The sequence below is a fragment of the Perissodus microlepis genome, chromosome 9 (assembly GCF_051167445.1).
Source record: "Perissodus microlepis isolate ML-2025 ecotype Zambia chromosome 9, ASM5116744v1, whole genome shotgun sequence".
Lineage (NCBI taxonomy): Eukaryota > Metazoa > Chordata > Actinopteri > Cichliformes > Cichlidae > Perissodus > Perissodus microlepis.
In genome coordinates, this window is record NC_140469.1 from 29,838,411 (window position 1) to 29,859,516 (window position 21,106).

General features: G+C 42.0%; 1 protein-coding gene across 1 annotated transcript in view; it reads right to left on the reverse strand.

Moving 5' to 3' along the window:
• Nucleotides 1-21,106, reverse strand: part of LOC146380774 (LIM zinc-binding domain-containing Nebulette-like) — a 54,022-nt gene that overhangs the window by 10,189 nt on the left and 22,727 nt on the right. The window contains exons 3-4 of the mRNA XM_084940200.1: nt 10,379-10,463; nt 1,249-2,070 (exon numbers count right to left, since the gene is read on the reverse strand). Of these exons, the coding sequence (XP_084796326.1) occupies nt 1,957-2,070; nt 10,379-10,463 (199 nt within the window). The 3' untranslated portion in view covers nt 1,249-1,956. The remainder of the gene's footprint in view (nt 1-1,248; nt 2,071-10,378; nt 10,464-21,106) is intronic.

Sequence of the window (21,106 nt, forward strand, 5' to 3'; positions counted from 1 at the left end):
GGCCGAGGGCGGGCATACCTCACCTTTACACTTCCAACACACAAACAAATCAACTATGTTTTTCTTTTCTAATAAAGTCAAATTGTTTAAAATCAGTGTTGGACCTAAACTACATGCCAGGATTCATACATGGTAAACTGGCCTGAGCCCGGGCAGATTCTACATCAGGGAATCTGTGGGGTTTTCCTCTGCACAGTGAGCAGGTTTCCCAACAGACGACACGTCTCCACCATCTACTGTCAGTCAGACAGTTGGAAACAGGTCAGAAAATGACACTGAATATAAATCAATCTGATAAGTTTTTGCACACATGTCAGTTTTTACTGAATACTGTTTAACCTCTTAACACCTAGCAGGTCACTGGCAGCCTGCATTGAGTAAAGTTGGGTTTTGTTTTAGCCATGAGCTACATGCAAATGTTTCTATATGTTACATTTCAAATGATTGTTTCTGGTTTTTACTGAGAGTTTTTCCATTCACGTGTTTCAAACAGAGCAAATCTGCACAAAACGATGGACCCAAAAGACTCAGACTCCACAAAGGATTCAGTAATTAAGTAATCCCACAACCCCCGATTTCCAGGATAAAACATGGAAAAACTACAATGGAGTTCCAATAAATCAACCATACAAACCATCCAAGATCTAATAATATATAAACCAAAATCACAAAGGTCAGCTCTGCAAATAGAAAGTAGAGAGTAATCACTTTTCCACATTTTCCCAATTCCTGGTTTGCTCCACTTACATGAAACCAAACAAACTCCACACTGACTTTTCCCAGTGATCCACAAAAGCACAACAAGTTCACTTCACTACCCCACTAACGACAAAACTCAAGAAAATGTCTAGAACAACACAAAGGCAAAGAGTCCACCAGTCTTCAAAGACTATATATAATTTATATGCTAACATATATTTGAGATAAAGAGAGATGTCAAGTCAGAGTACATGTTTTTATACTTTATTAAGTATAAAAACATGTACTGTTTAAGCTCATATTTGAATGGCTTGAATGGTTTTGAATATTTTGAATCGGTGGAGGAGATCCAGCGTGATAAACAGTGCACGATGATTTTTGCTTTTTAGGAGCAGAAGTGCATGATCCTAACTTCATGACCAATTTCTAAAATTTCTCCAAGACTGCTGGTTTTACAAGTTTTATAAAAGCAGAAATACAAACGTAAAACAATCAGACTGGCGTAAAAAAAAGAGACAGAAAACGACTACAGGAAGGAAACAAACAGACCTCAGCATCATCCACTGAGCGTCGTCTGGTCATCAGGACACATCTGTAGAACATCTGTGCGCACAAACACACACACACTCTCACACACCACAAAAAGAAAACAATCACAAAAAATAAAGTTCATTAAATGTTGATTTTAAATGATTCAACATCACAACAGTAGTAACTTCTGCATTTCCGACAAACTACTTTCTGGACTGAAATCATTCATTTAGTGTAAAAACACTCAATAGTTTTTAATCTTTACTGGTAATAAATTCAAACTTCATTCAATTGATTCTACAACATTCAAACATCCACAAACTTCTAGCAGTAACTCTGTCTCCCTGTTTTCTAGCTTGTTACTCGTGTATTATCGTTCTCCTCTTGATCTACACTCTGGCCCTTCACGCTCCCCTTTGCCTCTGTTCTCTCCCAGAAACCGTTCTTCTTCTTCTTCTGTTGCCTTTCAGAAACATTCATAATGTAACCTACTTTGCCTGCATTCAGTAAATAGAAGTCGTGATCACTTACACTAATGGTTGTAGAAGATGCTCCTCTTCAAACAGCTGACGTCAAAACGCTGCAGGGCTTGATGACATTTTGTGTGTTTGTGTGTGTGCGTGTAAGAGACTGTGCTCACCGACCAGAGTGCATCCTCACACATACACACACACACTCTCATATACAGAGCGACAAACAGTAGTTGGTGTGTATCAGTGTGTGTGTTCATACGTTGCTGATCTGCTCCTGAGTCCTTCTGAGTCTTTGCATCTCCGGAGTGTCGGACACGATGCTGAACCCTCGACCTTTGCTCTCCTCAAAGTCCTTCTTATACTTCACCTGCAGGAGAAGCAGAGGGAACGAAACACTTCATATCAAAGGGACAGTCACCCTATGAAAGCGTCTCTGCTGATGTGGCAGTTTGAGTGACAGAGCTCTATCTATATTTGATGTGCTGCAATATTTAGCTCGTCCACGTCTGTCACACTGTTGCACAAAGACAAACACCAGCTCGGCGTCTCCAGTCGAGTACTTCCACGCTTACACTTGCTATTTTCAGTGCACGTCAGCGTGTTCACACTGACAAGTGCGGCTACATGACGAGCACAGCAAGTACGCAGGTGGTGCACAAATAACGGTCAAAAGGATGAACATGAAACGCTGGAGCTACACTTCTCAGCCTCAATCGCTGACACACCGAAGAATCGTGGAAACCACTAAACTATTTTCAGCCAGCAGGAGGATTACATTAGTTTAGACTTCAGTTTTATGTGGTCAGACACCCGACAAGTAGCAAATGTCTGCAAAAAGCAGCAGCTGACTCAACAATTAAACAGTTAAAAGGTGCAACACTCTGTTTTTAACTTATTTTATTCTGTGGGACAAGCTATCCCCACTTAGCTTTAAAATGTAACTTCTGTGTTTCACATTGCAAAGAACAAAACATGAAACATATCTTAAGTTTGTGCTTTAAGGCTTTATTTAGTTAGACAAGACAGGAGAGGTGGGAGAAAGACTGGCAGTAAAGCGCCTCGGGGCAGATTCAAGCTCAGGCCTCTGCAGCCGTACAGCGTGAGACTCACCTGCTGGGCCTCATGAGCTTTACCAGCACCCTGAAAGAAAGTTTCAACAACAGACCTTATTTTACGCATCCAAGCAAAAGTCTATTCAGAAGGGAGTCACAACTCAGAACGTATTCCAACAGTCCTTTCCAATACCTGCACACTGCGTGGAGGTGTACTAACAGAAGCATCCAAACTCAGAGACAGTGTATAACATTATGCAGTAAGGCTTTAAGAAGAGCAGTGGTTCGGTTTCCTCTGGGTGAAAAGACGGATGAGGATCCGCAGACGGCTGCGATCACGATGTGGTTCAGGAACTAATTAACGATATAATTCAGCTACGGTCTCTTGAAAGCAACAAAACCGTGATGACGTGTAATGATATCTGAAGGTGGATTTCACCTTTAAGTGAGCCCACACAGCAAGAAATAATTACACCACTCGGCGCTCAGATGGGCCGCGGCAACAATCAACCTCACACGGTGTGAAAAGGACTTTAAATATGCTGTAATTGCCCCGCGTACGTTTGGAACTCGATCTGCAGGATATGAAAAGAAAATAAGTTTTTATTTCTGGCTTTAGAAGCTGATTTTCACTGCTCGACTGTTCTCGCTCCTCACAGAGTCCAACAGAGGCAGTTTGGTTAATGATCTGGAAAAGTTATTTCAGGCCCACACCTATAATAATGTTTATGTGACTGACTGATGGTTATTTATTGACTGAAAGCGGAGCTGCTACTTAGTAAACTTCTTGCCTTGTGCTGAGACAAAGCTGCGGATGACACAATAGTGAAGATTAGGACATTATGGCTCCAAACAAGTCGAGATGACAAGATTATTATCCAGAGTGGCTTCGTCACTTCATGGATCTCTTCTAAAGCCACAGCTTCCACTGAGAGGTTGATAAACAACTCATGAATGAAAGTCAGACTAATAGAGCCCAGTCTGCAAAAAAGTGAGAGCGAGATGCTGTGAGAGGTGTAAATAAAAACAGAATGCAATGATTTTTGGGAAGAGGCAACAAGAGACAGGAAAAGTTGTGCAGAGCTAAAAAATAAAAAAGCATGCCAACACTGATGGTGTTGATTAGCAAAAGGACAAAAAAGAGACTGAGACTATCAGAAGGGACGATGGGTTCACCTCTCTGTGACAGACAGCATGTTCAAATCGTTCAGCGATTTAACAATCAAGCTTCTCAATGTAAGATTTCATCATCTGTTATCATCAAAGATCCAGAGAAGTGATGTTCAGGCCCTCGGGCAGAACTCAAACACACCTGATTCTGTGCTGGAAATCACTGCATGGGCTCAGAAACACTCCTAAAAACCACTGTCAGTGAACTCATCGCTGCATCTACACAAAGTTTGAACTCGATGGTGCAAAGATCCAAATCCAGCAACACTGTTGCCTTTTGACTCCAGTCTGACCAATCACAACAAGCCGTGGAATAAAGAGAGGTGTGACTCGATCTTAAGCCTGTATGACAGAATGAGGGGGCGTCGGCACACATGCACAGGGGTAGCTTGTGCATCTGTGGAGGCCTCATTAATGCTGAGCGTTTGGAGAAACATGTGCTGCCATCCAGACGACATCTTTTTCAGGAAAGGACTTGCTTATTCCACACTGACACGTATTCCACATTTTCCAACAGCACAGCTGTTAAACTGGTCCGCCTGTCGTCCGGACCTGTCACCCAGCAGCTGAAATCGAGCAACAGGAATAAAAAATCTGGGAACTCGGGAGACCAATGCTGTAGTTTTAAAAGGCAAACACTTGCAGGGTCTTGTTAAAAGAAGAGGTGATGCAACTCAGCGGTAAACATGCTCTTAACTCAGCGTTTTTGAAGTGCGCTGCTGGCATTTAAATGAGCGGACATGTTTTAAAAGAACGATTTCTTGTGGTGTTTCTGTTTTATCCTTAGATACAGACTCTAAACGGCTCTTTAAAACTTTTACATTTTAGTTTTGAATCATGTCGTGGGCATGTTCAGGATTCTCCACACAGTTTAACACATTCACTTTGCAGGACACTATTTCTCTATGAGGTCAGACTGATTCTGATCACAGATCTGTAAATGAGTCAGGGTCAGCCAAACCAATACTGTGTCCCTGCCAAGCAGCAGGCCGAGTGGATGATTTAGAGCCCACAGACAACAACGAGAACAAGCAGGCGGTCATTTTTACTCCGGTCCCGCCCGCACTTCAGCTCGACCTTCAGAGGAAACACTCTGCAGCTCGTTTGGACCTAATGTCATCCTGCTGGTGCCTATCAGTCATCAGTAACAGTCCATTAGCCCTCAGAACAGCGTTGCATAAGGCTATAAAACGCAGGAATATGACTCATAGCGTTAGTGTGTGTGTTCTGTTATTCTGCTCTCACAGTGATTGCCCCCATTCTCATTACAAAGCAGATTAAATCCCCATTCATCAGTCCGAGGCTCCCTGCAGAGCTGATATGACAAGCTAATGAGCTAAACTACACACACCCTCTCTCACACACACACTCGAGAAACTGGACAAAAGTGGACTGTGGGGGTGGGGCTTGCATGGCTGACCATTTCTGATTGGTTGAGTGCATTGGCTCATTTTTTTTTTTACATTCAATTAATTTAAATTATTTGTTGATTAATCTGGTAAGACTGCCTACGTCTTCTCCACAGTTATGACCGTAGACTGTATATAATAAAACTAATGTGGCTTCTACACTGAAGTCACCATGAAACTAACGATGAACAAAGGACGATTTGTTTGGTTTCAAAGCAAAGTGTGACTGAATAGAAATCTAAGAACAACCATCAGTTGTCATCATCAATCTGTGGACTCTGAATACTTTCCTGATGAGTTTACAGTCTCGATCGCTGGTTTCACTTTGGATAAAAAAGTCTCCGTGAGTCTCTCACCTGCGCTCTGATGTCTGACGTGAAAACACTGAGATGGAGACGGCGGAAAAGCATCAATCTTTTACAGAGTTTGTGGATACGACTCAGTGATCATCTGCAAAGCACTAAATCACAACTGACAGCAGCACAGCTTCATGCACTGTTGATTGTCCTTTGCTGTATGTGGAGACTCTTTTTTGTAGTCTTCAACATTACCTCCTCCTCCTAGACTGGAGTGGAACAGTTTTATAGTTTTATATGGTCGTGGTTACTTCATCTGCTTCGCTGGTTTCAGGAAGTTACGTGGTTGAACACAGATCTCTGTGTCCTGTATGAGTCCGGTTTGAGGGGAGAGGGTTTCAACTATTACTTAACTATTATAAGGAGAACTCCAATGATTGAACAATCCTCTACTTGGCAGTGAAATGAAGGAAAAAAACTCCCAGGCTCAGGGAGGGGCAGTCATCTGCTTCGACTGTCAGGCCGATGAAAGAAAGACGAGAGAGAAATGGAGCATGGAGAGACCACGAACAACAAACTGGACAAAACAAACTCCAACAGAGAGAAGACAAAAGCTGAAAACAGGGAGTGAAGATGCATCAGGGTTTGTCCCATAGCAGCCTGAACCAAAGCAGCATAACTAAGGGATAATCAGGGTCACCTGATCCAGCCCTCACATTAAGCTTTAATCAATACTGGATGTTTTAAGGCTAATCCTTGAAGTACACAGGGTACACAAACTGGGAGCTGGTTCCACTCATCCCAGTCTACTTTTAGAAAGTCTAAGAACCACATGGAGGTGGCTGCAGCTCTGGAAGCAGAACAGCTCATGATAGGAAGCACTTACACAGAAAAAACGTAGACAAAAGTGCTTGTGTCAATGGGTGAATGAGGCATGTTGTACAAAGCACTTTGAGTGGTCGAGTAGAAAAATGCTATATAAGAACCATTTACAAGTCAGCCTGTCTGAGAGCAAAGTGCTCTATTAGGTTAAAAAGAAACTATGAGGTGTTTAAAATGTGCTGGATCATTCAGGAGTGTGTAACATGGTCTGTGAGGCTGTTTAGGTTTTGATGAACGATCAGCTGGTCTGAAGGATGAAAAACTGCAGTTTCAGAGCAAATAAAATAAGAGCTGTTCATTTGATCTCACAATGACTTTTAAATAAAACCAAATGATTTTAGTTGTTTGGTGATTTTATGCAATTTTCAAGGGAAAAAAACATGAAGATTTTTATATTGTGACTTCCTTATATGTAATCCACATGCTTGAGACAGACAGCGCCAACCATAACCAGGTCACACGATCATGTCTCATCCTTTCCTCTGTGCCTTACACAACGAGGTCAGTGCTGAACATATGCGGGGTTTCCCAGTGTGTGTAATGTCAGCACACTAATGCTACACAGTGTCACTGTTACAATCAGCTTCCTGAAGGAGAACCTGTGAGCTTCAGAGCTAATATAAACAGACTTAAACATGACCTACAGAGAGAGCAGGCGAGTGGGCAGGAAGTAACTAAAGAAGAGGAAGAAGAGGGTTTGTTTCCACCTTCTACACGGCACAAGGGAAGAGGGCAGGGATTTTAAAAAGCCTCTTTTACAAAGACAATGCTAAAAATGACACATTAGTCATTTTACATCTTTATTGATGCTGATTTAAGTTTATTCCAGTTCTATTTCAGCTAACCTCCACACCCAAAAAGGAGAAGATACAAACGCACCACTGTTGAAACTTTAGGGATGCACCTTCTTTATTTGAGTGGTTCCCACTCCACATCTGCCTGCTGTGTAGATGTATGATGTGTTAGTGGATCTTTAACCCATTTCTGCTGATATGAATCCAGTGTACAAACCATGAAGACTATAGTACAGCTACACAGACCTGTGGGGTCTGTAAAGCTGTACAAAATAAAACATTTATTTTCCCCTCAGTCGATGTGGATCTATGTCTTTGGTCTGTTGTGGTTTTATGATATTGACAATGTTTTTGTATGTAAAAGGCCAACCAGTGCCAAGAGATGGAAAAGTTTTGGTTTGGATGGTTTGGTTTCACATATTCTGAAGCATGCTGTTCATGTGAAAGTGTTTAGACCTGAATAATAATAATGATAAATAATTATAATAATTTAGTATTCTTATGGAAAGTGCTCACAGGATGTGCTTTATTTTGAAATACAAGGAAGTGCCCTACTCTGTCTCTAGCTTTAGTGATGGCTGCTGCATGCAGCTGTGTGGTGTTATCCTGGATGAACAGCTATACTTCCTGTGCAGCAGCTTCATGCTCTGGACTGAACCCAAACAGCATCTATTATAATTTTGACATAATAATTACTTTTTAAAAATGTCGTTATTATTATTAAAATCAGAAGAAATAAGTTAATCTTTCGTTTTCATAACTTTAGGAAACAAAGACATTTTTTTATTTGAATCATAGTTTCCTAATCCTGTGATATTACTGAGCGTTTTGTTGTTTTTATTTATGTTTTTTTTAAGTGCTGAATTTGATTTTTGCCGTCCTGTGTTTGGTTTCATGTCCTTGTTCTGTTTGTAGTAGTCTTACTTCCCTCCGTGCTTCCCCGTTGTTCCTCCCTCATCTCTGAGCTTGTCTCTGCTGTCGTGTCTGTGAGTCTTGTCTCTGTTTTACTTTGAAGTTTAGCGTCATGTTTTTTATTTCTAGGTTGTTGGTTTACTTTCTGACTTCTTCCCTCTACATGTCTGTCAGCCCACCCGTAACTGTTTTTACCTGTGTCAGTTACACTCAGCTGTACCTCCTTCCTCACCCTCCGCGTGTACATCCACCAGCCACTGTATTAGGTAGACCGTGCTAATACTGGCTTGGACACTCTTCTGCTTTCAAAACTTCTTTAACTGGCACAGATTAAACAAACGTTCTTTGTGTTGTGTGTTCAGAGATGCTCTGTTGCATACCGCGCTTGTAACGAGTGATCATTTGAGTAGCTGCCTGGTCTCTCCTCTGGCCTCTGCCATCAACAAGCCATTTTTGCCCAGATCATGTCTACATGCCTCAACACGCCGAGTTGCTGCCATGTGATTGGCTGATTAGATATTTGTGTGAACAATTGAGCAGGTATTCCTAATAAAGTGTCTTTTGTCAGTTTCCATTATGCTTCTCCCTGTGCTACCCTGTGTGTTCACCTGTGTTTCTGGATTAGCTTATCATTTTCCACTTTGCTTACTGCCTAAATAAACATTCATCTTTGACTGGATGTCAGCCTGCTGAGTCCTGCATTCAGCTCTGACGACACCAGTGTATACTTCAAAGACTCTTATTGTGAAAGGCAGAGTAGGAAGAAGCCCTTCTCACATGTGTAGGAGAGTTTGGATCTCCTCATCAAAACAACATTGCAATAGTGATGATGTCAGCAGTCTGCACTAACAGGGCATTAGAATCCAAAAGATCACCGATGTAAAATATTTGTTTTTTACAGTTTCCTGAAATCAAAGCAGAGGAAAATGAGTGAAAAGAATAAACGGCAGCAGGAGACGGGACAGAATACACGAATGTGTGAAACTGTGGTCTGTAAATGACAAATATTTGATGGAGGGGTCGTTACTGGCACAGAGCAGGACACAGACACACATAAGCATGCCAAACAGCATGCCCCCTCCAGCAGACTGCTGAGTGGACATCTGTCCTTTTGTACTGCAGTCTGCTGGGCTGACACACACACACACACACACACACACACACACACACACACACACACACACACACACACACACACACACACACACACTGGATGAGGACATATGGCACAGATAGCTGGCTGATTCTCTCACATGTCCATTGCATCAGTTAGTGTCAGTAAATCAGCACAGTGACTCATCTCGCCTTTGGGAAGCAGAGCTGCCAGCACAGCTTCTACCGGCTCACCTGAGCGTTGGTTTTCATCTCTGTGCCGTGCCACAGGGGAGGAGATATGAAGCTAAGAAGGTTTCAACCACATCAGGGCATCAAACAGTGTGACCTAATCTACGAGGATCTGTCATTTTAAAAACAAAAGATGTACTTTTATTCAAGATCAAGCTACACAGCAGCCATTTGTAGAGTACCAGCTGTCCCGGCCTCTGCTGAAAGAATAATTATGTTTCTTGACTTGATGACTGAAGTGGATCTGGGCAAGCAGGCAGATCTGCGGGGTTTCAGCTGCCAAGTTTCCATCCAAATGTAGCATAAATTTTAACCCATTTCCAGAAAATAGGTAAAGAAAATGTGGACCATAGGGTTTGGGCACACTGAGAAAAGAAAAACTGAAGAAGTTAAAGGGGAAAAAGCTCCAGTGAAAACCCAAACTGACTGAAAGGTCACGGTATGAAGCCCTGATGTTGGTGAAACCTTCTTAGCTTCATGTCTCCTCCCCTTTGGCACGGCACAGAGATGAAAACAAACGCTCAGATGCACAGCTCTGCTTCCTGAAGGCGAAATGAGGAGAATGTGATGGAAGTTTGTCTATTTATACACTGCATCTGGCTTTTATATACATTTTTTTGATCGCAGTCAAAGTACACCAGTGCGAATCAGAGCTGTGGGGAAAACAAGGAGGCTGCCTGGCATCATTCAAAAGGAAAAACCAACCAGACGAACACTACATGGCATCATCATCATCAAAGCAGGTCAGAGATGATGGCGGCGCTCCTGCATCGTACACACATCTGAGGCCTGGTGTGTGTGTGTGTGTGTGTTTACCTGGCTTTGCAGCTCGCTCTGCTGTCTCAGTCTCAGGTTCTCTGGAGTGTCGGCCACGATGGTGAATGACGTCTTGGGGTAATGTCTGAAATGAGACAGAGAGCATGGTCATGCATGAAAGGTGAAAGTCCATGACAGTACAACTATGGTTTGTTTGAAATGGTTCCCAGGAGAAAGCCTTCTCTCTAAAAAAGAATACTGAAGCACATCGTAGGTTTGCAAAGTTGCATGTGAACAAAACAGAAAACAATCTCATTTGGACAAAAGAGACCAAACACACAATATCAGCAAACACCAGCTGTCCGCGAGGTGATGGTGGGGTGAGGATTTGAGCACCTTGCAGTCACTGGGTTGACCGAGAACTCCTCTGTATAACAAAGTTTTCTAGAGTCTAGTGTAGGGATGGGTACCGGTATCCGGTCCACAGCAAAATATGCAAACTCAGCAGCCTGCAACAAGTGCTTTAAGCTGATACTGTGATACTGTCAAAGGAAGTAACACCTCAAATCTGATGAAACACCTGGTGATGCACCGTTTTTTTAAAAGCCGAGAAATGCGCCGTATTTGATAGCTTGCTGCGAGACCTCACACCGTGCACATCTACTGCGGGTGTGGTGCTTGTTATCAGACCCGGAGTTAGCAACATCCCCCAAAACCCCGAAGAGGAGAGTCCTGGCCCCTAGCCCTGCCAGTGTAGCAGAAATGATGAGGATGATGATGGCAGCAGCAGCCGTTCTTCTCTGCGTGAGTAGCTTAATGTTGTTCGTGTGTAATTTACGTTGAGTAGGCTAACCACGTTATTACATTAATGCATGTAAGGTGAACTAGCAAACATCATCATAGCTACATGCGGCTGTCTTCTTGTTTGATGGCAGATGCTCCCTTCACTCTGGCCAAAAAGGCTAAAATGACCAAAGAAAAAGTGGAAACAGTTAAACATGAGAGGTTTTTGGACAAAGTTGGTGTTTTTTCCATTGTTTAAGCACTGCTTCCAGCCAAGAGTGATACCATATATGCCCCATAGCTGCAGAAAAGGCTAACATTGTTATCTTTTTACAAAAAAACAGCTGAACATGAGAGGTTTTTGGACCAATTTTGTGTTCTCCATTCTTTAAGCACCGGTTTGAGCACCGTTTAAGCACCGGCACCGTTTCAAAAGTACCGGTTTGGCACCAGTATCGGATAAAACCTAAACGATACCCATCCCTAGTCTAGTGTGAGGCTGTCTGTCTGACAGATAAAGCTGAAACTGAGTCATGCAACAGGACAACGATCCTAAGCACAGAAGGAAATCTACAACAGAATGTCTGAAAAAGGAAAGAATCGGATAAGTGACGCATGCACGTTTTAGAAATCCTTAAAAAGTTTTGAGATTGACTATAATATCTGAAGTACTCTGACAAAAGCCAGAACTACATGGCATTTAAACGTCTTGTTAAAGGTTTGTAATCTGCCTCAACAAACAGTCATGATGCTAATACAGAAAATTCACAACAATAAATATTTGAGTGCTTAGAAGCAGCAGAAATGCTGTAAACTCACCACTGACACGTTTGCACCTGTTAATGATACATTTCTACTGAAGGTGCTCGAAGCTGTTTGTTTATCACCTGTAGCTGTAACCACTCACATCTTTGTTTCTCTCACTGCGAAGAACATTTTTAATACAAATGTTGAGTCCACTTTAATAATAAAGGCAATGGGCTGAAAAATGTCAGAGCCCTTTGTGTCCTGTGAGTCACCTCAATGAGTTAATGACCCACCAGGACGGTGACATTAGCAGAAACAATGACCCATTAAGAGGACGTAAAATTAAAAAGCAGCACTGTGCTATTACTCTAGTTATCTCACTTGACCTTTCCATCTCTTACTAAGAGCCTTTGGTGCATTCATTTCTCCGCATCTAAGAACAGATTTTGAATTTTAGCTTTTGTCTGCAGGAACCCACAGCGTGTAGGACAATGGATTTCAGTAACTACCGTATGAGGAGAGTGGATGGGAGACGGAGGTGGAAAACACTCCCACGCACCACCTCCAACAACCTTTGAGGATATATTTTTAGTATAACTGGCGTTTAGCCCACAAAGAGAAACCCTCTGTGAGCTTTTAAGGATAGTTTTGCAAAGGAAGGACCAGTGAGCATAAATGTAGTGCTTTAAAATCTCAAATCGCCCTGAAAACCTCGAGCCTTCTCTCATCTATGGACAGAATATGTCATTTTTATTGGAAAAACTCACCAAATCCCCCACAAAACAGAGGTTTCACCCTCCTACACTTGATATCAGAAGTTTCGTGTAACAGCTTTTTCCTCAAACAAATCCTTGGACATTTTCAACCAGCAAGTTTCTCAGTAAAGGTCATCGATCATCGACCTCGTTCCTCTTATTTGAAGCAATTCATGCTTTGGCTTGACTTGATTTTTAACATTTTCTTTGCTACTGTTTCCTCATTTTGCATCTTTCATGATGAATGCACTTCTAAAAACAGGATGTTATTTTTCTATGAAACACTGAATATGTTTGTTGCTTCTGGATTCAAAGTGTGATCCAATGTCCCGGGAAGAAAACGGTAGATGCTAAAGTCACAAACACTGGTATAACAGTCTGAGAAGGAAAACTAACAAATCCAAAAGCAACAAAATGGGAGAGACTGGTGCCCAAAGTCAGCTGGGATACGCTCCGGGTCCCCAAAACCTAGTTGGACAAGTTGTTGCCCTCACTTCTATAACATTGGTGTTCTTTGGTGTCTGTGTCGTTCTACTTTTAGTGACATGTACAGTTCAATTTAAGAGGCTGGAGGGGTGATGGTGTCAGAATCTTTACAATGTCCTGGTTCATGTCCTGTTTCGTCCTTTAAGTTCTTGCTGATTCACTTAGTTTGCTGGTGTAGGCACTAAAATCTTTTTCGTCATGGACCTTGAAATGTTCGTTTTTTGTTCTCATTTGTATTTCTAGTTCTCATCTCTCTATGCCTCATTGTATTTGTACTTCCTGCCTTTGCTTCCTTTCCACATTATCAGCTCCACTTTTACTTCTAAAACCTGTGACTCATTTTTCAATCCGCGTGTACCTATGCGTATAAATAACCTGGTCTGATAGGTTTTTTCCCCTACAGCTTCCATCATATGTAAGGTTTTTGTTGTTGTTTGTGTTTGTGGCTTTGTCCTATCATGGTTTCGGTTAAAATATGCCCCTTCCCCTCCATGTTTTGGAGCACTGATGAAACTGTGCATCCATATTTAAGTGAGGAAATGCTCTGATATTAAAAGCAACCAGGAAGATAACTTTTTGGCAACTAATTATCAAATATATCAACCATTTTCCAGTTCAAGTTTTGTTTGATTACTACGGTACTGTTTCCAGAAAAATCGGATCAATCAAAGGTTGTAGTTTGTGGCTTGTTTGAACTTCACTGAGTGACCTCGTGCCACCTAAAAGAAACTCCATCAAAACTGTTGACTGTCAGCAAACCGTCACAGCTGTCTCATGCTAATAGCTGCTGCTCAGCTCGAAGGCTCAGTGGTGGAGCTGCTTTTGTAACGGTGAGGCGCAGTGGGTGGAAGAAACCGAAACACGGCATGAAAAACGACACTCAGCACACAGAGAACTGAATCACGGACACGAAGGCCACTGGGCAAACACGATTTTAAGATGTCTAAGGACATTTCTGAAAGCTTTAACAACATTTCTTAGACTTAAACACTGCGGAGGAACAACACGCCAACACAAACTAAACAATAACACAAACTCCAACTTAATCAGCACCTCTGACAGTTTTACAAAAACGATTAAACTGTTAAACTGAGCGTTTGATACAAAGCCTGAGTGTCCTGAACCTGATCACACACTCGACCCGCTGTAAGAATCACAGACTGAACACTGAATAAACAAACTACGTAACAATTAGTCCTTCATAGATAACTTTGTAATTGTTGGTTGAATAAATCATTCAAGCTAACTTTTAAAACACCAGTTGAATCCTGGCATCTATTGAATATTTTGTTTTGTCTGACCAATGATCCAAATGAAAATACAATAAAAAGATTAAAGAAATGTGGTCAGTGCCAGCTCACATCAGGTTTCTACAAATCCAACTTGGAAAAAACGGGTTAGCCATTTAAACTGCTTTAGCCTGACTATACAAACCACTTTGCAACCCACCTTCATCACCTCATCATTTTCATTTTGTGTCTAACTTAAAGTCATATTTGTGGTCATCGATGTCTTGATCTCACAATCAGCCACCAAACAGATGTTAACCGCTGCTCATGGTAATAGCAATCCTCCACTGACAACGGTGGTGCTGACAAACTCTTGTAGCTTTACTTGATATTTCATCATTCTGTTATTATTATGATTATTTGGGGTGATCGTGGCTCAAGAGTTGGGAGTTCGCCTTGTAATCGGAAGGTTGCCGGTTCGAGCCCCAGCTTGGACAGTCTCCGTCGTTGTGTCCTTGGGCGAGACACTTCACCCGTTGCCTACTAGTGGTAGTCAGAGGGCCCGGTGGCGCCAGTGTCCGGCAGCCTCGCCTCTGTCAGTGCGCCCCAGGGTGGCTGTGGCTACAATGTAGCTGCCATCACCAGTGTGTGAATGTGTGGATGACTGGATGTGTAAAGTGCTTTGGGGTCCTTAGGGACTAGTAAAGCGCTATATAAATACAGGCCATTTATTATTATTATGTATCCTTAAAGTCATTAAAATACTCTATGAAGGGAACATCATTTTATTATGATTGTATATTATTATAAAGATGTGAAATCAAATGAAACAATCTGTTAGTGCAGAGATGAGTCTAATCTATGAAATCCAATGTCTCTTTTTCAGCTGGAAAATTTAGATCATAGCTACTACGAGATCAACTTCAGCCAAGATGAATCAGATTAAAGTGTGGAACATGGATGCCTACATGTGACATGCTGACATGTTAAACCTGCTGGTTCCAGGAAGAAATAATATTTCTATTAGAGTGGTGGGGTTTTGTTAACAGGTTATGGTTATACAGACATTATATACACTGTCTATGTTTTTAGAGTGTATACAAAAAATGAACATATTTCCGGGTGAAGTGCCACGGCCTGCATTCTTTATAACAGTCAACAGAGGGCGACTCCTCAATCGAAGTCAGACTGTAGAGAAATCAAGTGGAACAGTTGAGGGGGTGCTTTAAGGCGTGGCTGCTCCTCAGTGTCCAGTTTTCTCAGTCAGACCATATACAACTGGTGTCCATGTTTTATATGCAGTCTGTGGTAGAGCAATAACAACATAACAGTTGTCTCTACATTCAGTCCAGGTTCAGGTAATGTATCTGCCGTTGACTACAGCACCCTGCGAGCAGGCTGGAAACCCCGGAGGAGCCCAGCGACCAGTCGATCTGCTGATTCAGAGAGAAGCCTCGTAACTCTCTTTGAGCGCGAGTGAATCATCGTTGCCACCAGCGTTCAGCAGCAGAGTTTGACCACTTCAGCGAACTGTCCTTCACTCCTCTCTTCCTCCTACTTCACCTCTTTCTTCCTCCCACTCTCATTTTCTCACTCCTCTCCCACACACTCTCTCTCATATCCAGATAGCGCGAGCCTGCTCCTGTTTTACACTCCTCACAGTTATAACAAATGTCATTTTTAATGAGTCCATCAGTAACTGAAGCACAGATAATGTCTTGTGAATACTTTAATGCATGTTTGCTGTTTGTTTGATATAAATTTAGTAGTTATACTAAACTGTTCAGTGATATACACGCGATACGCTTATTTCTCCCTCTGTGTTTCTGCGCTGTAGTTGAACAACACGAGAAGCATGTTGTTGAGTACTGAACAGCATCACTTTGTTTCTGTGTCTCAGTTTAACCTTGTAATTACAGCATAACTGTGCTGTGGTCTGAACAGGGACATAAACAGTCATCATCTTCTTTACTTAGTGGGCTTTCTCACTGTGTTTTCTTCACACTCAGAAGTGTAGCACCTCTATGAATCTAGAAGAGTCGCACAAACAGGAGCATTATTTGAACCTGTCACTGCTTCTGATTCTTTCCTGTCATTTCATTTTCTTTGTCTTACTTTCTGTTTTGTCTCTTTCCTCTTAAACTTCTGTGACATTTGAAGTCTTTGGCTCCATGACGGTACCGCACAGGATTGTTGTTCATTTTCTTTTTGTTCGATTGTGTGTGCGCTTCAGAGCAACACCTCAACTGTTTCAAGAATGCATTTAGTCCCCACATTGGTCCTCACATTGATCTACCAGATCCTTGGACTGGTGATTGTTTCTTTTTAAACATTTTCTCCCAATTTGTTTAAAAAGTCCCAGTCTCTGAAGCCATTGGCTACTCTGCTGACTTATGGGGGGCCACACAGGAAGCAATTTACTCGTTATGCATCACTTTGTTGCTTACAGTCCGTCGCTAGTAGACATTCCAGGTTCTGGTTGCCTAGGTAACCCTATAATTTATTTACCACCGCCTCACAAATGAATCAGTGGTATTCTTCATTGTAACTGGCAGTTACAAAATTTAGTTTGGGAACCGCCCACTTCGTGTTACAAAGACGCTAACGACGTTCGACCGTACTGCTTCTATGGTTTCTGTTCACTAGACAGGAAGTAAGAGGTTTTAAGTAATGGCTTAGTTACCTCCACGTTAAAAGCCTGTGGTATGTAACCTGTTAATGAAGAGACTGATCAAAATTAAAACTGAAGAATTACTTAACTGTGAGGTGTCTTTGAGTGGTTTTGTAGGAATGGGGTCTAAAAGGTATGTTGATGGTTTAGAAGAAGACATTATTGAAGTTAAATTGAGCTCAGAAAGATGTATAAGAGAGAAAAGAGTTAATAAAGTTAACGTACTTAATGATATATCTACAGAACTGCTTGATTTTTTTCTCTAATGACTTCAGAAATTCATAAAGTCATTGTTATTTACGATTCAATGAATACTTGGCTCAACAGAGTTTTGGCCCCTTTTTTTTTTCTTTTTGAAAACAAACCTGGGCGTGTTCCTGTTGCTCCTGTTAGTGAGGAATATTGAGCTGTCCTAGCTTAAAGAAGGGCAAGTATCAAACTATTTTTTCAGGTCAGTGCATGTTTTTCTTATGTAGATCTATTTGGATGGATATATTTCTTATATGGAGAGAAACATGCTTTTTTTAGGGCTTAGTTTGCGAGAATATACAATAAAAACTTTGGGTTTAGGATTAAGCTCTGTGTGAAGGTCAAGAACAGGATTAGAAAAGTAGCTGTAAAGATGTCTGGTAAGGCTCCAGGACATCACTGTAAGGCAAACGAATGATGCCTGAACATGGTTGTGTGTTTCACTTCTGCTTCTTTATTAATAACACACACACACACACACACACACACACACACACACACACATTTCGGCATTAAGTTTCACTTCACCTGCTCCCGTATCTACTGGCAACCATGAATGCTTTGTTCATTTGGCGCAACCCAATCCTTTGAGACAAAGACTGGCTCTGTGGGATATCTTACACATACACACACACGCATACACACACACACACGCGTATACACACACACACACACACACACAGAGCTTCTGGCTGGACAAGCAGCTCAGGACAAAAACTCGGTTTGTGTGAAGTCATTAACAGCCAGCGGACATCCAGACGCCTGCAGCAGACAAGCAGTCTGCTCTGTTCTACACATAAGCTCTGCTTTTTAGTAAAAAGTAAAAAAACAAAACAACTAAAGATACTAATAAATAAACTTCCTATTCAGTAAAAATGGGTTAATGTTTAGAATACTAACCAGTTACTACACTCTACACCAGGGGTGTCAAACATAAGGCCCGGGGGCCCGAGTCAGCCTGACAAAGAGTCCTATCCTGCCAACTGGACCTTTAATTATATATTTAAATGTTTTACAGCTACTCTTAAAGACCGTTCATACACAACATAACTATCTGAAATGACTTTGACATTACAGCTTTAATTATCCCTCACCGCACAGCTTCAAGAACATCTGTTAGATTTTGGGACCTACATCAGCTGCAGATGATTTGCGATATTTACGAAGTCCAGATAAGAGAATTAGAAGATAAATAAATGTGGATGCAAAACTCCAGATTTTTATTTGATTGCACTACTCACTGTTTAAAATCCTTCTTTATCTGATACTGGGGCATGATGCAGCCCCTCAGCTCATCTTCCATCTAACTCCGCCCCTTTAAACTAACTTCCTGATTGGCTGTTCCTCATAAACTGCATTTATTAGCAAGCAGGTGGGTGGAGCTTCTGAGGCTGGCTGTATCAGGGATATCCCCTTTTTTTCTCTGCAGAACTCCGTTGCAGTGATTTAGTGAAGTTTGGCAAGAACGGCCATGAGACAAAGGTGGAAATGTTGAATGAGTGGATGTGTTTCTCTTATTCACAGATACACAATTTTCAGGATAACAACAAACTACACGCAGTGCTAAAAAAACAGTGAGGTGTTTGTGCCGCTCTCGTCTACGTGAGGACTAAAAATAATCTCTGCCACATAAGGAAACACACACACACACACACACACACACACACACACACACACACACACACACACAGTGTCCTTTAAACTGTTTCCAATAATACCCTCAGACACATCCTGCCTTTCTGTTACTGCTCAGTTAAGACACCACATTTACAGTACACTGGAGTGTGTGTGTGTGTGTGTGTGTGTGTGTGTGTGTCTGAGAGATGCAGTGGGTGTGTTGTGGATACAGATTTAGATTTACCATTGTCTATGATGTTGCAGTGGCATTTGCCAAACGACAGTCTCCTCACTCTCCCAGCAGCAGTGACGCACACGACTCTAACTCAGCATTCAGACACAGTGTGTTTGTGCGTGTGTGTTTGTGCGTCTGTGTGTGTTTGAGCCCCAGAAAGAAACGCTACATCATGTTCTCACATTTAAACACAAGGACTGGGGATTTATTTATTGCACACACTTTTTTTTTGAAGTGTGATAGTTTCACAAAAATCGTTATTTGACGTCATCACACCGACATCGACACAAAAAGGTTTATCTTCATTTATTGACTGGATTTACATATAAATCTCGGGCCTTGTGCACCATTACATAAAACTAAATGAGTATAGTCTGTGCTCTCAGAACGATGCCCCACTTTTCCTTGAATAATCTACAGACTGAGCTGAAGTGTCAGCGATCGTTATCACAGATTAGGTTGATTTCTTTTTTAACATACTCTTGATAAGTGTGATTACTCTTGAAACATGATATCTACTATTCTTTACTTGGACTTTCATCTGTGCAACATTGCAAAAATCAGGAACATCCTGTGAAAGAGTGAGTCTACTGTAATTCTTTTAAATCAGGTGGTTGAGTGGTACCACACCCAGGACACGAGTAAAACAGCAACGATCTCTCTCTGGACAAAACTGCTCGCTGTAGCTCCTCTCGTCTGGCTCTCTTTTTAATCCAGAATTTAAAATCCTTCTCTTCACATACAAAGTCCTGAATAATCAGGAATTATTCTTAAATAATATCTTAAAGACTTCATAGTGTCATCTTATCCCAACAGAACAGAACTGCAGGCTTAGTTGAGGAGACGCCTCGACCTCTGACATTAGGGATCTCAGGATGCACTGAGCACTTCTGCTGCACTCATCTTTTTCAATCCTGATATTTTATTTTATTACACGATTACATTTCGCCGTCCCTCTCCTGTAGTTTGTGTTTTTGTCCTGTTTCTCTTCTCCTAATCCCCTCCACCATCCAAATGGTTACAGCAGATGGCTGCCTCTCCATGAACCTGGTTCTGCAGGAAATCTCTTCCTGTTGAAAGAGCGTTCTGCCTCCCTACCGTCACCAAGTGCCTGCTTACAGTTTATCATCTAATTATTGAAGTTTTCTCTCTAATATTGTTGAGTCTTTACAAACAGTGAAAAGAGAGCAGAGGACATAGCTGTTATCAAGCCTGCTGTCACTGTAGCTCATCCAGGCTTTCTGCGTGATGAGGGTGAGGCAGGGCTCCACAGTCCTCAGCTGCCCCCATCAACATCAACAACACAAACAACAAATGGACAGGTGGGCGGAGCCACGTGATCACATACTGACAGGTTAGAAAAGAGAAACTGAAGTTTCTGTCAGAACACTCTTTTTTCAGTGGAAGCGAGACAGACGAAGAGGACGGGGCAGGGTTGACGGCTGAATATGTGTGCGCGCTCGCCGGTCAGCCTGGCCTCGGTCCACCTTCCTGCTTAGGTGTTGATGAAACTCTCAGTGTGGGCTCAGGACAGACTTGGCTGCTGCAAACCTCGCTCAGTGTCCAGCAGCATAAAATATGCAATGCAGGGAAAATACTGTGCCTGCTGTACGGTGAGTTACTGACTGCACAAAGTGGCACAGACGGGAAATGGAGAAGGTTTGGGTTCAAAGTCAACGTTGCAGCCAACTTGTTTCTAAGGATGCAACTTTTACTTTGAAGGCAAACTGCCTCCCTTTCCAGTTTGTGCCACACTCAAGGTTTACAAGTGATCAGCTCCTTCTTTGCAAACGACTTAACCCAGCGAGAGCCACCAACCTCCACAAACCACTGCCAACCAGTAAGTGACTACTCATGTTTCCCTAGCAACCAGCAGTTGTATCACATCCAACACCGTGGACAACTCTGAGTAATGTGCGTATGATATCACACGAGAAACCTCAAGACACAAAATATGATAACCAGAGTACAGAGCTTCAAACGCTTCAGCTTGACAAACATTAAAGCAAGATAAAG